This window comes from Petaurus breviceps, unplaced genomic scaffold (assembly GCF_028583685.1).
Source record: "Petaurus breviceps papuanus isolate PSGF00001 unplaced genomic scaffold, PetGlider_PUasm1.0 171, whole genome shotgun sequence".
Classification (NCBI taxonomy): domain Eukaryota; kingdom Metazoa; phylum Chordata; class Mammalia; order Diprotodontia; family Petauridae; genus Petaurus; species Petaurus breviceps.
In genome coordinates this window covers 22098454-22117216 of record NW_027185754.1, presented here as the reverse complement: position 1 = coordinate 22117216, position 18763 = coordinate 22098454, and the positions used below count along the sequence as shown (strand labels likewise).

Below are 18763 nucleotides of genomic sequence, written 5' to 3'. Positions count from 1 at the left end.
TATTTAACCATATTTATTTGACATGATTTGACATTATGCTAATTCTCCATAACAATGAAAAATACCTTTGCTAACATATATATATATATCTTTGTTTTATCCCTTATTTGATACCAACAAATCATAATTGTGTTCAGTATAAATTCATATAATTTATATTTTAAGGATGAGAGCCTATGAAAAATAGGATAGGATTTTAAATCGGGAGAGACTTTGGAGATCCATGGTGTATTAGAAAGAATACTGAACTTGAAGTCAGAAGACCAGTGTCCAAAACCTGTTGTTCAGTTGTGCCCAACTCTTTATGAGCCCTTTTGGGGTTTTCTCAACAGAGGTCCTGGAGTGATTTGCTGTTTCCTTCTCCACCTCATCTTACAGATGAGGAACCAAGTCAAAGTAGGTTAAGTGCCTTGCCAGGGTCACACGGCTAGGAAGTGTCTGAGGCTGGATTTGAATTCAGGTCCTCCTGACTCCAGAGTTGGCACTCTGTCCACTGTGCCACCTAGCTTCCCTCTCAAAACCTGACTCTCACACTGTTTGAAAATGGTGATTGGGGGCAGCTAGGTGGCGCAGTGAATAGAGCACCAGTCCTGAAGTCAGGAGGACCTGAGTTCAAATCCTGCCTCACACACACACACACACAAAAACTAGCCGTGTGACCTTGGGCAAGTCACTTAACCCCCATTGCCCTAAAAAAGAGGCAAAAAAGAAAAAAGAAAATGGGTGATTTACTTCCCTTCTCTCAGTTTCAGTTTGCTCATCTGTAAAATGAAGATAATATTTTTATTACTTAATTTATAGGGTTTTTGAGAGAGGACTTTGTAAACCTTGAAGCACCATAGAAATGAGAGTCATTATTATTAGATAGCTCCAGTCTTCGTGGTTACATTGCTTAGGGACAGAGCTTAGGGTCTGATCCTAGCTCTGTCTGCTAATGATACTGACAATTCAGAGGAAATAAGCAGAGATTTAGAATAATATCCTCAATTTGTTGTTATAGCATCATGGGTTTAGAGCTGAAATGAACATGTAATCCAACCCCCTCCTTATATAGATAAGGTGAACTATGGTCCAGACAAGGTAAGTCATTTGCTCAAGGTCACACAGATACTTAAAGTAGCAGAAATTGAATTTAGATCTTTACCTTCTGATCCTAAAGTCTGTGTGCCCTTTGCCCCCCCCCACCACACTGCTGCACTGATTTGTTTCCTTTTATTTAGAACATGCTTAATAGACGATCTTTTAGTGATGTCTTACCAGAGTCACCCAAGTCTGCCCGGAAGAAAGAGGAAGCCCGTCAGGCAGAGTTTGTTAGAATCGGACAGGTAAGTTTCATTTACAAATGACTCCTACATCAAGGCAGTCTCTTCAAACTGAATATTTCAAAATGTCTGAAATTTTAGTGGGTTCTTAAGGCTCACATAAATTAGTACAGCCCATCTGAGTGGGACCCCTTTGGATTACTGTAGGTGGTATGTATGGTAAGATAGACTTCAGAAGTCATATTCAATATCTGCAATGTTACATCTAATAGTTTGGGTACTGTATATGTGAAATGTACTTCATGGTTTTATTACATGTATATCTAGAGGGAATATTATTAATGGGAGGCAGGTATATAGTAGGTATAGTACTTAAGAAATAGTAATAGTAATTCTTGTTTCCTTAAGGCTTTAAAGTTTACAAAGCACTTTCCTCAGTATCATCTCAATTTATTATATCATCCTATGTCTCTACCCTCTTTCACTTCTAAACTTCTAAAAAGTCATAATACACACTTACTGCTAATATTTCCTCACCACACATCCATATTTCAATCCCTCAATCTGATTTCCATTCCCAAAACATCACTGAAATTGCTCTCTCCAGGGTAGCCATTGGCCTCTGAGCTGCCAAATCCAATAGCCTTTTCTCAGTTTTTAACCTCCTTAGTCTTGCTGTAGCACTTGACATTGTTGGCTACTCCTTCCTTCTTGACATTCTTTCTTCCATTGACTTTGTTAACTCTGCTCTTCTGGTTCACCTCCTACCTATCTACCTGACTATTCCTTCCTTTCCTTCACTGGTTCATGAACGTACCCCTAAGGCTCTGTCCTAGGCCTCTTCTCTTTTCTCTCTATAGTCAGTGATCTCATAAGCTCCCATGTATTCAACTTTCTGTACACAGATGCCTCCTAGATCTATATAACTAGGCTTTCTCCCTTCTTCATGCCAGCTCCATATTATCAGATGTCTATTAGACATTTCAAACAGGATGTCCTATAGACAATGCATCCAAAATAGAATTCAAATTCCCCATTTCCAATCAAGCACAAAGTCTTCTCTCTGGACAGTATCTCTTGCTTCCGTCCCCTTACCTCCACTCACATGGCTGCCACTCCAATTCATACCCTCATCACCTTTAGCCTATTAATATAACTTCTTAATTAGTGTTTCCACCTCTCTCCCTCATTTCTAATCCATCTTCCACCCAGCTGCCAAAGTGACAGCCCTAAAGTGTAAATCTAAGTATGTTCATTCCTTGCTCAGAAAGTTCCAGTGACTCCCTCTGTCTTCTAGGATAAAATACAAGCTCCTCTGCTTGGCATTCACAGCCTGGTTTTAGTCCACCTTTGTAGACTTATTGCACAGTACTCCCCTTCACACTCTCTGTGGCCCAGCAAAGTTGAACTTCTTCCTATTCCTTACATGGGATGGTCCATATCTGTTTTCCCACATTCCATCTCTCTTCCCATGTGTCTGTCCTCCATGCCTAGAATGCACTCCTTCATCACCTCCACTACTCAGATTCTCTAGCATCCCTCAAAGCATAGTTTAGCCATCACTTCCTATATGAGAGCTTTCCTGATTCCCCCCCGCCCAGATACAAGGACATCCCCCTCCAAATTACGTTTTATGCATTTTGTATATATTTTCTATTTATTTGTATGTGTGGGTATATGTATATATATATATATATATATATGTATATAGTTTGCCCCAATAAAATGTAGTACCTAGAACCTAGGAGACATTTCATAAATGTTGATTAATTGATCACTTAAAGCCTTAATCTTCAGCATCTTTTTCTTCTCTATTTTCTCACTTTTAGATCTCATGGGCTCCCATGGATTCAGTTATCACCTCTCTACCAGTGATTCTTAAATCTACATATCTAATACAATCTACAGCTCTACAATCTGTGTAAGCCTCTTGAGGCCAGACACTTTTAAAAAAAAAATTCTGTCTCTGTATCCCTAGCTTAGCCTAGCACCTAGCATAGTGTCTTAAACATAGTTGGCTTCACTGAAGTGAGTCCACCTGCCTACCTCTCCCCAGAGCTCCAGTCCCACATCATGCCTGATAAAGACCTCCACCTAAGTGACCCACCAGCACCTCAAATCTAGCATGTTCAATATTCAATTCCTCCTTCTCCTCCAAGAAACTTGACTCTCCCCCAGCTTCTTGGCTTTATTTGAGCCACCATCCTTCTAGGCATCCAGATCCAAAACCTCAGTGTCATTTTTACTCTCCTTTCCCCTTCACCTTCCACATCCAGTAAGGAGTCAAATCCTGTCAATCCTCCCTCTTGTCCATTTCTTGTATTCGTCCCAACCTTCTCCATTCACACTTCAACCACCTTAGATCAGGCCCTCTCACCTAGACTGCTATAATAGCATCTTGTCAAGTTTAATGAGTTTCCTGCTTCTTGACTCTACCCCAACCAGCTGATTGACATATTTCACAAAACCGCTCCACATATTATCATCTTGATACATGCTCTAACTCTGTCATACCCTGCTTAAAAACCTTCAGCATCTACCTGTTGCCCATAGAAGATTTCTGTGCATGACATTCAAGGTCATTGACAGCCTGGCTCCAATATACTTTCCCAGGCCTATTTCATACTTCTATTATACTCTTAAGTTTCAACCAAATTAGACTGCTAATTATTTCCATAGTTCATCCCGCCAACTCCTGCTTTTATGCATTTGCACAGACATGGGGGAGGTGACTCTCTTCACATCCCTGAGTGCTGAATCCCTTCTTTTCCTTCAAAGTCCAACTCACATGCCACCCCATTCATGAGATCATCTTTGCTTCTCTCCGCTAAAAGTAATCTCTCCCTCAAATCTAGACCAAGATCTAGATTTCCACTTTGCTTCTATCACACTCTAATTTTTTAATACTTATTTGATAATCATCATGTAGGATCTACATGATGGTTATAGCATATGATTAATAGCATACTTCTTGAGGACAGTGACTACCTTTTTTATCTTCATGTCTTCATCACAGAGCAGAATATCTTTCAGGTAGTAGGCACATAATAAACATTTGTTGGATTGAGAGGCACCAATAAATTAACGAATTCAAATTAATTGAAACATTTGAGTTACATTATAATACATTGTAAAGAGATCGTGACTATTTAAAACTTGTCAGAAAATAACTGTTATCCAAATTCACTAAGAGAATAGTACAAAGCATTTAAATGAACCTAAAATGACCCAGCCTCTTATGATTAATTTGGTATAGTGGAAATCTCATTGGACTTTGGGACAAGTTCAGGCTCCATCACTTAACCAGATCTATGACCCTGGGCAAATTAGTTAAGCCTCTTCTGTAAAATGGAAATAATAAAGTGTGCACAACCTCCCTCAGAGAGCTGTTATGAAAATTGAAATGAGGTGATGCCTTCAGTGCTGTGTTGCACTGAAAAACACCAGGTAAATGTCAGCTGTTGTCACTGTTCCAATTATAGCTCTTTCTCCTTCTCTCACTAAACTGAATATAAACACACCTTAAACGAGCTATCTGTCCTGTTAAGGCACTGAAACTGAAAACCATCGTCAGAGGGGATGCTCCAACTAGCTTGGCAACTTCAGGTCTCTGTAAAAAAGAGGTGAGTTGATAATAGTTTCATGCTTATCTGCAGATGTGCATTTTACACGTTGAAATTATTCAGGGAAATGAAATTTGTGCTGGGGTGGAAGATAAAGACGTTCCTGACACACAATTAGAAACAATTCAGAAATCATACTGCCTAGAAGTCAAATGAACTATCAGAGGCAATTCAGACTATTTATTTCAACATTTAGCTGCTGGTCTCCCTTATACTTATCTCATGTCCCAATTGGTCTTCCTATGACCTGCCTAGATAGAGTTTATCAGAACACTCTGTCTGGACTTCTAAACTTACAGCACTCCACTTTGTGGCATAGTTATTTTTATTCATGTCTTATCCCCACCTTTAGACTGTAAATTCCTGGAAGGCTGGGATTAAGTTTATTTGTCCTTCTATCCCTAGCACCCAACACCAGGACTTTCACAAAGGGAAAGCACTTAATAAATGTTTAATGGCATGAAACAAACACGCTTCTTAAGTTACTTTCCTTCTTAAGGACTTCCACTGGCTTTCTTTTGCTTGTTACATCAAGACTTCAGACTCTAGGGGCGGCTAGGTGGTGCAGTGAGCAAAGCGCCAGCCCTGGAGTCAGGAGGACCCGAGTTCAGTTTCGGCCTCATACACTTAACACCCACACAAAAAAACTAGCCATGTAACCTAGGGCAAGTTACTTAACCCCAACTGCCCTCCAAAAGGCAAAAAAAAAAGACTTCTGACTCTAATAAATACAGGAAAATCTATCTATCGGTTTGAGTTGCCTCTTATCTGCATGTGCCTTTGGATGCTAAAGCATAGACAAGCTCTCAAAACAACTGGACCTGGATTAGTGCTGAGAGAGTCATGTTGTCAAATTCCTCATTTTGTGAGCTAGTCACATAGTCACATAAGCTGTCAATATTTGGACTTGGCCAAGGGAAGCTAAGTTTTATTAAGGATACAACACAGTCTAAGGAGTAAAAATAAATGAGCTGAGTTTTTTCTTCATGGCCTCATTGAAATCCTCCTCTACTAGTTGATAACAACTTAGTCATGAAAAATGAATTAAATTTTCATTATAAGCAGGCACTGCTTTTACTGGAAAGCAGTTCTGTAGCTCCTTTCTTCTACCATCCAGTCTTTATATTCATCAGAAGACCAATCCAAAAAGGGCATCTCACCAATCAGTGGGTTCTCTTTTAATGTTTGGCAATTGCCTTTGACTTTACATAGAGAAAATTATTTTTCTGAAAATACCTCCACCCTGTGGCCTAATTATAATATGCAGTACTCCCTCAGTGGCCACTTCATTTTTATTGCTACTAAAGTACACATACACACACACACACACACACACAAGCGTCCCATATTTTTGTACACATCAGGAAATGATTCTCAGACACCAGTGGTTCAATGAAAGAAAGAAAAAAGGTACAGCATTACATTTTGACTGGGGTAATCATCACCTCAAACGTACTCTGACTTTGGGGGTTTGGATACTTCGGGACCTAAACAATATGATTTGAAAGTTAATTACACCCAAAAAAATCATTAACATTGTCAAGGCCTCTGAAAAACTATGATATAACTTGACCTGTCTCTCCCATTATATACGAGACTAAAGGTAGGTATAGTGGCAACATGAGAAATGGTGCTTTTTGTCTGAAATGAAACTGAGTGTCCAACTTAAGAAAAACAGTCTACACAGTTCAGATATTCTGTTTGAAGGAATATAGGTATTTTCATGGGCCCTCTTCCTATAAGCAACTGCTAGTTTTCTCTTTTAGATTTTGTAATGTTAAGTTGCTCAAGAAGCAGTTTTATTTAAATAGAATCAACCTCATGTGTGATGTATGATTTGATATTTTTGCTGAATCAGCAACACAGGAGGCAGATTTTTTTTTTTATACAAATAATAGTAATAGCTAATATTTATATAGTGCTTTAAGGTTTGCAAAGCACTATAACATTCATTCTCTCATTTAATATAAAGCTGTGGAGTATCATTTCATTGTAAAGTGAAAGCCAAACATCTTTTCATCTCCCCCTGAAAATGTACATCAATTGATCCAACTTCAAGGGGAAACTATAACTTCATGTAGTAAATTTCTGTAATGTTTTGACTCCCTGAGAAATTGCAAAATGGATTATATCAACAATATAGGAGAACATATTTCACAGTTACAGAAACATGTTAATAGATTTCTTCTAATGAACTGATTGAAAGGAGATTTTGCTCCTCAAGAAAATTAATAAATTCCTAATCCTTTTTAAATCTTGAAGTATTCAATAAGGGCATCTGTGTTACTGTTTCAGCCATGGTAGTGAACATTTCCATTGACAAGCCGTGGTTTGATTTTTCGGGTGCACTTACTATTCAATGCTTGTATTGTCTCGTAGCCTTGGGAGTCCCAGTGTTTCTGCAGTAATTTTCCTCATGAAGCTGTATGCGCAGATTCCTGGGGCCAGGCCTTGCTGGTCTCTACAGATGCTGGCGTCTTGCTAGTAGATGGTTAGTGAGTAGTTGCTCCTATAAATGTCTATATTTGTGTAACAGAATTTTTGACTGATGAATGTGATTCATTTTAGGCTATTAAACTACTCTGTACTATAGTGAGGTTAGCATAGAATTAAATGCTATATATTGGAAAGAACCATGGCCCTGAAGTCAGAGGGTAAAGTTTACATCTCTACTCTGTCCCTTACTGTGTGACCTTGAGCAAATCATTTAACCAGTGGAATAGTGGGAAAAGAACACTGGAATTGGAGTCAGGAGACCTAAGTGAATTTTGGCTCTGCTTTTTGCTACTTGTGTGACCTTAGGTAAATCATTCAACCTCTCTGGGACTCAGTTTCCTCACTTGTAAAATTAGATAGACTAAGTGACTCTGATTTAACTTTCAGGTATAACTTGTTATGAAATTCTATAAATCCTCATTTTATTATTTAAAAATTGCTTTCTTTTGAAAGTAATATGAAGAAATCACAGCTAAAATGGTGTAAAAAAAAAACCACTAGCTAATGCATATGTAACCTTTGTGTCAGATATCCAGGTACACTTCAGGAAGCTTTCTGACTTCTCTCATTACCTCCTACTCATTCTCACCACCCCCTGCACCTAAAACCTAGAAAAATCACTCTCTAACTCCCCTCAGTAGCACAGAGTTCACAATATCAAAGAAAAAGGAAAGTTTGATCAGCCACTGAAGTGATTTTCCTGAAGCTCCAGTCCCAATCACATCACACACACAAATATAACATCACCACCACCACCACTACCACCAAATTCAATAAATTCCAATATTTCCCTATCAGCTTTAGTATTAAATAAAAATCTTTTGGCATTCAAAGCCCTTTGTAACCTAGTGCAGCTCCACCCCAATATTTCCAATTTGCTCATACTTCCTCTAGTACTATTAGATCCAGTGACCTTGGTCTCCTTGCTTTTCCTGGCACAAGACAATCCACCTCTCATTTGCACTCCCAGTGTTTTCTCAGGCTGTCCCCCAAGCCTGGAATGCAATCCCTCGTTAGCTCTGCCTTATGGCTTCCCTCAAGTCCCCATTAAATCCTCACCTTCTACAGGAAACTTTTCCTGATCCTTCTTAATTCTAGTACCTTCCCCCTGTTTATCCTATATGTACTTTGTACATCTTTACATCAGTACACCCTTGACACTGAACTCCTCGAGGGTAGGGACTGTTTTTGGCCTTTCTTTGTATCTCCAGTGCTTAGCAAGGTGCCTAGCACATAGTAGACACTTAACAAATATTTATTTATTGACTTAGAAAACTCTGGAAAACAGATCAAAACAGATACCCTTTCTGAAAAATCTGTGTAAATTCCCAGTGACAGTCCTGAATAGACAACTTCCTTTCCTTTAGCCTGCTCAGTACCGTAGGTCTTGAGCATAACTTTCTGTAGTTACTCAGTTCATCCAGCAGGTGTCACCAGGCACTGTCTTTGCTATGTCTCCTTTGGTCATTGTGAGCTAGCATCGTGAGCCTTCTTTCCCTCCTCTTGCCCCACCCCCTTCCCTCTGCCCATTGTCCTTTTTTTTTTATTAGTTTATTTATTTTTAGTCTCCAACAGTCACTTCTATAAGTTTTAAATTTTCTCCTCCTCCCTCCCGCCTTTCCCCCTCTTCAATGCCCATTATATTTTAACTGGGATGTCATTGCCAGCAGTGGGAGACCCTGGCCCTTTTTAAGCTAAGATCTTTTCAGATTCTCACTTTGAGTGAGGCAACATCCATTCAAAGAATAGGCCTCTTTAATAAATGAGTCAAGGGATGGTCCCTTCAATAAAAAAACAAAAAAAGTCAAACTGGGAGGGGAAGACCCTCAGGGTTGCTGGCCAAAAGAGAACCAGGGAGTTTTGGGAGGGCCCAAAAAGTAACCATTAAGCAGCGCTTGGACTGGGACCTATTGTTGTCCAATCTATGAGATCCAGAGTGAATTGAGTTTAAAGCTTGATCTTTGAGAAAAAAATCTAGCCAGTAAACCCCAAGTTAGCTAGGCAGCTTTCGGCCCCAATGGTTCTGGAGGAGAAAATGAGACTGGTGACTTTGCACAGCCCTCCCTCACTCAAATCAAAGGCAGCAGAAAGTCACGATGTCCTCTCCCTGATGTCATGGTCCTCTTCAAGAGTGAAGGACAAACTATCACTTTGTCAGCAAAGAAGGGAAAAATCTCTAGTTGTTTTTGTTTGACAGAAGACTGTAGTTACTGCTCTTAGGAAGAAGGGTCAAACACACAGCCAACAGAACTAGATTAAAATGTAATTGGGAAATATTTAAAAGAATAAATAAAAATATAGTAGAACTTAGATAATATTAATATGTGGTTTTCTAAGCCCTTCTACAGCCATAGAGATCCTTATGCCCTGTGTAAGTGGCCCCTGTTTCTCTTTGAGTTTGGTACCACTGCTCAAAGGGAATCCCTTTCATGCTTATCCACTCATTGAAACCATTCCCTCTCATCACTCTTCCTGCCTACATCTTGCCACTCTGGTTGTTGTCCTCCATTGTCAAAGAGCACCAAAATGACATCACTGTGCTAGAGTCAAGTTTCAGTGTGTTTGACCATTGCTGACCAGACCAGTATAGGCTCGGAATGTTCTACCACAGGTCAGGTACAAATTGTCCATGTGAACATTTGGGGTGCATTCTCTAAATTTGCACATCTTGAGTTTCTTTTGAGCTATTTTAATTCTGCTTGGCTCCTAGAGCATAGCACCTTCTCTGATGAGGGCACACCATCTGAGCTGTCCTGTGCCAGTCGCATCTAGCCACACTATATCTTGCCTAAAGAGCAAATTTCCCATAATCCTCCAGCTTCCAGAGGGGACCCTAGTTCTAGGCTTAGGCAGGAGTCTTTCACTCCAGAAAACATTCCTCAGTTGTTTACAAGCTCCCTAATCTTCTAAAATAACATCTAAGATATCAACAGCCTGTATTAGTTGCCAGCTGAGTTTGGTATGAGAACCATAATTCTCCCAATCCTCAGTTCTCTATGCCCTCTACTCCTACCACCCCCGCAGATACCAAATATTTTGAAAAGGGAACCAACTATACATCAAATATCTGATTACTCAGAAAGGACTATTTTTAGTGAGGTATCATCAAATAGGATAATGGACAGAAAAGGCAAGAAGCATTCATTAAACACTATGTGCTTTACTAAGGACTAGGGACACAAATAAAAGGAAAAATGCCCTCAAGGAGTTTATATCCCATTAGGGGTAGAAAGTACACAAAAGGCAGCCAGAAAGAGAAGGAGGTACCCACATGGGGTGGAGGGGACATGCTGCTAAGTGTGGAAAGTCTATAGCACAGCTGGGAAAGAAATGAAGATTAGCCAGTTTAGGCCCACACAGACACAAATACAAAGTGAGACATCAGGAGGAATTCACCAACAGCAGAAGAGGGCCTAGATGTTCTGAATTTTAGAGGCATAATGTATAGTTAAAAAGTCTAGGAATGCCTGCTTGAGTTCAAGGCTTGCCTGAGATGCGTACTATATAACTAACCCTGGGCAAGTTATTTAACTTCTTGATGACCCCCAGACATCCCTCTAAGACCATAAATTGAGCTATAGCTATTAAGCTGCTTCCATAGAGGGAATTTCCTCACTGAGAGTTCACTATACCAATTAAATCACAGGTCCACACACACAAAAAGAAATCTGTGGGTAGAGCTCTTCAGTCACCACATGGATAGCTTCAGAGATTTTATCTGAAACCAACCGATACATTAAATCATAAAATCACTGCCCTACCCTTCTCTAAATTTTTGTATAACTTCCCATATCCTGAATAATATTATGTTTCTGAAAGAAGGATGCAGAATCTTAGAAGCCTCATTCATGAGAATTATGGAAATAAGCAGGTTTGCAACAGAGCAAGAGTACTTAAAGAAAAACATTTAATGTTTGTACTATACTCCTATGTGTGACAGGGAGGTATAACATTGCCTTATATGGTATAATGTAGTTAGTTAGTAGTTTGTTAGTCTCTACCCTTTTTTCAATCCAGGGCATTTCCCTACAATTAAAGCTGCAGAGAGATTGACATCAAGAGCATGAGTTCACCTCTTCCCATACATGATATAAGATGGACTGTTTCCTTAGGCATAGCCTGGTGGCAAAGAAGCATGATCTGCCATTAAGCCTGTCAACTACAATGATATATCCCTGACCAATAGTTGATAGACAAAGGCAAATACTTTTAGAGAGAGGGACTTTTTGACAAAAAGTTTGTGCCAGAAAACAAAATTTGATTGATCATATTTTCTTCCGAAAAAAATGTAAATCTTAAAAGGGATTTTTTTCCAGAATCCACAGTTTTATTTTATCCCAAAACTTAAAACCCTGAAGAAGGGTATACCTCTTAAAAATCTAGTTTTGGAGTAGTTTTTGTTTCTAATATATGGCCAACATTTAGTGGGAATATTTGTTAATGGTAATGGTTTCCTATATCTTGTCAAGATTTACAAAATATATAGGTAGTACAAAGATTAAGTACAAAGATTAACAGATGAAGAAATTGATACCCAGAGAAGCGAAGTTTCTTCAAGGGTCACACAACAAATAAATGTTGGAGCCAGTGTATGAACTTTTAAATGTGACATTCTTTCCATAATACCACACTGCCATTTGCTATTGAGTCCATGTACTCAAAATTATAATGACGACTTCAAAATGTTGCAGTTAGGATCAAATCTCAGGCTCAGACACTTAGCACCCACCCAGAAACACCTGGCCATGTAACCTTGAGCAAGTTACTTAACCCCGATTGCTTTAAAAAAAAATGTTGCAGTTAGGTCACATACGTGCAACTAATGATCATACTTTAACTTCAGTAGAAACCTCCTAAAACATTGTGGTCAGGGGACAGTGATAACACCCGCATTATAGGTTTTCTATGTTATAATAGGGTATTATGTACATTATCACATATGTGAAGGCTGTGATTTATAATATGTGAAGATGCTTTATAGGACTAATATAGTTCTATCTTTACTTAAAATAAGTTAAATTTTAGTATCTATTTTAATTGTATATCTGTTTCCAAATGCTGAAGTACTGAGAATTTATGAATTTTCATTTCGTTAATTTTAGAAAATACAAAGTGATTGCAGTATTTGAATCCTGATTAATTTAGGAGAAAATAATAAAAATCCCTATATTTCTTTTTTTGTTCAGATTAATAGGATCATAGAATTTTGGAATGGGAGACTATCGACATCATGTAGTCTAACTTCTTCATTTTGCTGATGAGGAAACTGAGGCCCAAAGAGATTAAACAATCTGCCCAGGGTCATAACTAGTAAGTGGCAGAGCTAGAAGTAGAGCCCCACCCTCTGAAGGTTCAAAGAGATTAAACAGTCTGTCTTGAATCATAACTAGTAAGTAGCAGAGCTACCCCTAGACCTTTGTTCTTCCAGACACAGTTTTATGTCTGTACACTCCATGTGTAAAATATTGAATCAACTGAAGCCACATTGGTGATTGTAAAAGTCCCTTAAAACAAACTTGAAAATAACCATCATTCCAGGACAAGTAATTTATGTTGAACTAGTGGCAAAAATGCTTTCATTTATGATATTACTCTACTTTCCTGAAGAAAAGTATTGGCAAATTGTACCTGGTTTCCTTCACATTAAATAATTTATACATGTATTTGAATTGCTTCTGAGTTTTAGCCTATAGTTCAATCAAAGAAAACCTTTAATAAGTCTCTTCTGATCGGATATGTAAATTAAATTTGTCTTTCATTCCCACACTCACAGCCCCCTAAATATCATTTGTTGCTTCTTATATCTTCATTATGTAACTAGAATTAGAGACTTGTGTCTTACAAATCTAAGAATTATCATGACTTGCCAAGAAAAAATTACGTTCTTCTGAATTAGAGGGCTTTGCTAAATAGTTGTCTAAATGCATAGACCAAAGCATAAATATAGGCATTCTTACTCTCTTCACATGCCTGCTACAAAATCATGCTTTCCTGTTCTTTCACATCCAGCAGCAACAAAGCAGGATGAATCTCAATGATGTGCTTTTGGCTTGTATTATCTTATAATTCCTTCATCGTTTTTTGCTTCTTTTTATCATACAAATTGTTTCAGCCCATGAATCTACCGATATTATTTTGAACAAGTTCCATACTTCACTGTTCCATTTCTACCAGTTTCATTAACAGATTTACACACCTGATATAGTCTATTTGCCACAAAACCATTTTTGCCCAAAATCATTGCAGTTCATGAGCGGCAAAAACTACTTCCAGGGAAGTCTAAAATCTGATTAAATATGACACAACCATTCCTTCTTTTTCTTATTTAATAGAAAAACATATTCTGAAATTTATGTATTCATGAAATAGATAGCTGAAAGATATCATCCTATGTGATCATGATAGCCTGGTTCATTTTTCCCATAAACTTAACTTTTTCATCCATTTCCATATATAGTTTTTAACCACATGAAAAAAGATTTTCAGTATAGAGTACATGCTCGCTATACATGCATGCCTTTTGTTATTTCATGATCAATATAAATTGTTATATAAAATTTCTTTAGAGATTTTTTTCTTATTCACCCTATGATTATACAAAAGATGGAAACACAATGTCTTGTGCACTAAAATTCTCTACAAAGTAATGATGTAATGGTTCAGCCAAGCCAGTTAATAGAAGACATTAACTGAACTCCAGTAACACACTGTTCCAATAAGAGAGTAAACATACTGCAGACTCCTGAGATCACACCTTTCTTTCAGAAAGATGCTCCAAAGGAGATGTCTCAAGTGATCTCTGAGAAATTCCTTATCTTGTGAGAGGGTAATGACTGGCAGAAGCAGAAACACTAATGGACTACAATCAGTTTCATAATATTCCACCTAATAATTGTAACTTAGAAAAGTTCAGAGACTAGTCGGAACTAAGAAGGCATGACCAGATCTCAGTAGGACTGCTACAAATGTTCTAAAATTATATGGTAATGGAAGGTGGAGGTATTTTTCATGATTCTAACAGCTTCATCTCTGTCCCACTCTCAGAAATATTCCTAACTTTTCTAAATAGGAATAAACAGCAGTCTTTTAATGAAAATTTTGAATGTATCAATGAATGTGTCAAGGAAAGAGAATGAGAAAAGGAAGTTTCAAAGGAAGGGAAGGAGAGAGGAAGGAAGGAAGTAGAAAATATGGAAAAGTGAAAATATGATGGCAAAAAAGTAAATTTTATGTGGAATGTTTACAGTGTTCTAGATCTCATTTAAGGTTACGACAAATTTTCTTCCTTATGAAATTGATTTAATAATCCCTCCTCTCTATGCATTGGTGGAGAACACACCCAATTAATAGACACTTATAACAGCAGCAAATACTCTAAAGGAAATCCTGAGTGCAATAAGTGTGGGCAAAGAATCATACAATCTCAGAGTTGGAAGGGAATTCGGAGATTATTTAGGCATACCTACACCTGAGCAGAAATCCCCTCTGCAATATCCCTGATAAGTCATCATCTAGTCTGAGCTTCTCCCCAGAAAATACATTCTACTTTGGGAACATCTCAAGATGTTCTATCCATGGTTTCTTAAACTTTTTCCACAGCAACCCCTTTAGCACTTCTTAAATTGTGGGGCACAGTCTGTATGGGCTCATGACCCACAGTTTAAGAATACAGTGCTGAAGTCTGCCTCTTCCCAGTTCCCATTTCTGCCCTGTAGGGCCAAGCAAAACAAATCTGCTGTCTCTGTGACACAACAGTCCTTCAGATACTTAAAGATAGCTATCTTGTACCCCAAAATGTGTTCATTCTGTTGCCCTCTTCTGGACCTGCTCCACCTTGTCAATATCCTTCCTAAAATGTAGTATTTAGAATTAAGCACAGTATTTCAAATGTGATTTACTAGGGCCCCTTCTTCTAGATATGATGCTTTTATTAATGCAGTCTAGATCACATTAGAGGCAGAGCTGGCCTTAAAGTCAGGGAGACCTGGTTTAAATTCATCCTTTTGACACATACCAGCTAAGTGTGAGACAAATAAAACACCTTTGGAATGTGACTCTAGACAAGTCTTTCCATCTCTCACAGGCCACTCTCTAAGATTACCACTTTCAGCCCTGGTAGAAGGCTGGTAGAAGGTAGGACTCATTAACAGATCCCCATCCACATCACAAGTACCAACCAAAAGGAAAAAACAATTTGTTTTGGGGTTCCCATGTCATTCTCTTGACTTACATTGAGCTTACAGATCATGAAAAGCTCTAGCCCTTTTTTCAGAAATTTCTCTCTATACCTACTTCCCCATATTGAACAACTGATTTTTAAAAATACAAGTGAAGGACTTTTCAGTTATCCCTACTAAACTTTATTCATTAGACTCAGCCCTTAAGGCAGCCAATATCTATATTCTTCCTAAACATTTTGTTAACTTGCATTTTCTGTTACTTGCTCATTGTAATTGATGTTTTTTTGTTTGTTTTTATTTTGGGGTTTGTTTTTTTTTTGTACAAAAAAAGAATGTTTATTGTTCCTGAATAGAGTGAAATATTTAGAATTCGGAGACAGAGTAGTTGAGATACAAAAGTAGTATATGTTGGAATGGTGCATCTGTGTGAAATGCAAGGGAAAAAAAAGGTTACCTCCTTGAGAGGGAGGCAGTATGGTATCACAGAAAGAGTACTAGATTCAGAGCAGAAATAGGTATCCAACCTATCTCTGCCCCTGACTAATGTAGTGCAGCTTGACTGTCTCCTTTTTGATTAACCTTGTAAAAATCCCTTCCTCTCCCCAGCCCTCAGTTTCCTGCTTAAAATCTTTCTAGTTTGGTTGTCCCTAACAGAGTTTGCAATCCATTGACGTTGCCTTGGTGAACTCAAAGCTACCTCCATTCTGTGATAAGACATTGGAGAGAGGGATTTACAATAAAATGTTACTAAAACATTATGACCAACTCCACTATAATGTTATTCAACCTGGTTCATGAGACTCAAACCAGACAGTTGGTGATCTGAGCTAGCACTTGAACCCCCATGGCATTAATTTCCATATAGAACTAATTGCCACCCCCATAACATTATTTCATCTAAACTCATGTTTTCACAGAATCAATTAATGATGTTATACAAAATCTTATTGTATTGTATTTTTTATTTAAAAAAAAAGGAAAATTCTAAAAGGACCATCTTGCCTTGCTTTTTTTCCCTTCATTTTCAGACCTTTGATATAAGGAGGACCAGATTTGACTTCTTGATTTGGTAGACATTACTTTCTCTTTGATTAGCTGTGAGAAAACATTAATTGTCCATATCTAACTGCTAGTATAGCTCACTGTGCATTGATGGACCCCTCGGGGAAGGAAGCACCTATCTTCCATCTGAAATGAGAGCAGAGCAGTGGTCTCACTGTACAGACTTGAAGCTCTGGCAAGAGAAACTCATCTCTTTCCTTGACTATAAAGACAAGTAACATTAAAATAAGCTGCAAACACATTGTAGAATATTTAACAAACCTAATCCATGTTTATAGGATTGAATGAACTGTTTTCTTTTTCAGATGGCCAGCCAATAGTACCAATATTTGACAAAACTCTGCAAGTGAAGCAGATACATGTACTTGAATCTTTGGACCTACTAATTACCAGAGCAGACAAAGGTAGTATTCCTTATTAATTCTTTATTATAGAGAAAAATGAAACAGATCTTTTTCTAAGATTTAAATTAAAGCTAATACCTGCTGAATACCATTTAGTACAGAGAAGTACTGACCTAAAATGCAAGTGTTATCTAATTATTATCTAATTATTGTTGTAATTTATGCGTCTTGCCTTCCTTTCTTCTTTCTTTCCCTCCTTCCTCCCTCTTTTCCTTACTTCTTTCCCTTCCTTCTTTTCTCCCTTCTCTTTTTTCCTTTCCTTCCTTTCCTCCTTCCCTTCATTACTTCCTCCCTCTTTCCCTTCTTTCCCTTCCTTCTTTTCCTCTCTCCAGCCCTTCCTTCCCTCTTTCCCTTACTGCCTTCCTTCCTCTCTCCCTTCCTTCCACAAGCCCTAGTATTTTAGGCAAAGAAGCAGTACATACTGAAATGGCATATCTCTGTGAAACTCAAAGGAAAAAAGTAAATTTCACCATCTTAAACCAACATCTCATACTGTATACCAAGATAAACTCAAAATGAGTACATTATTTAGACATGAAAGATACTGTAAGCAAATTGGGGAACATGAAAAAAATTACTTATCAGATCTATGGATAAAGGAGGAGTCCATGATCAAATAAGCAATAGCAAAGATCATGGGAAGTAAAAATGGTTAAGTTTGATTGCATTCATGTTTGTTAACAAACAAAACCAATTCACCTAAAAATTAGAAGGAAACTGGGAAAAAAAGTTTACAGCAAGTTCTTTTGACAAAGGTCTCATTTCTCAAATATTTAGGGAACTGAACCAACTTTATAAAAATAAGGGCCATTCCCCAATTGATAAAATGGTCAAAGGAATATGAACAGATGAATACATCAAAGCTTTCTATAGTCAGATTAAAAATTCTCTAAATCACTATTGATTAGACAAATGCAAATTAAAACAATTCTGAGGTACCACCTCACACCCATCAGATCGGCTAATATGACAGAAAAGCAAAATGATAATTGCTAGAGGGGATGTGGAAAAATAGGGAGAGTAATGCATTGTTGCTAGAGTTGTAAACTGGTCCAACCATTCTGGAGAACAATTTGGAACTATTCCCAAAGAGGTAAAAAACTACACATATCCTTTGACCCAGCAATACAGCTCCTATATTACTGAAAGATCAAAGAAAAAGGAAAAGACTTATATGTACAAAAATATTTATAGCAGGTATTATTGTAATGGCAAAGAATGTGAAAATGAGAGGATTCCCATTAACTGGGGAATGGCTGAACAAGTTGTGGTGTATGAATGTGATGAAATACTATTGTGCTATAAGAAATGATGAAGAGGTTTCAGAAAAAAACCTGTGAATGAACTGATATAAAATGAAGTGAGAGGAACTAGGAGAACATTGTACACAGTGACAGCAATATTGCAGTGATGATTAACTGTGAAAGAAGACTTAGCTGCTCTGATCAACATGGTGATCCATGACAATTCCAAAGGATTTGTGATGAAAAATGCTATCCACCTCAAAAGAGAGAATTCAGAATTGAAAATAAACAATTTTAAATAGAATAAATTTTAAATTTTATTTTTATTTTTTTAAGTAGAATTTTAAATAGAATAAAAAACAAATTTTGCTACCTTGAGAGGGAGGCAGTATGGTTCCATGGAAAGAGAACTAGATTAGAGTAAAGACTTGGGTATGAATCCAGTCTCTGACAATGAATCCTTCCTTCTTTCTTTCCTTTCTTCCTTCTTAT

General features: G+C 37.7%; 1 protein-coding gene across 3 annotated transcripts in view; it reads left to right on the top strand.

The window, feature by feature from the left end:
• GARNL3 (GTPase activating Rap/RanGAP domain like 3) overlaps positions 1-18763 on the top strand; it is a 214321-nt gene that overhangs the window by 116941 nt on the left and 78617 nt on the right. For all 3 annotated transcript variants that reach the window (XM_069082702.1, XM_069082703.1, XM_069082701.1), the window contains 4 exons: positions 1221-1325; positions 4811-4885; positions 7265-7376; positions 16929-17027. In XM_069082702.1, the coding sequence (XP_068938803.1) occupies positions 1221-1325; positions 4811-4885; positions 7265-7376; positions 16929-17027 (391 nt within the window). The remainder of the gene's footprint in view (positions 1-1220; positions 1326-4810; positions 4886-7264; positions 7377-16928; positions 17028-18763) is intronic.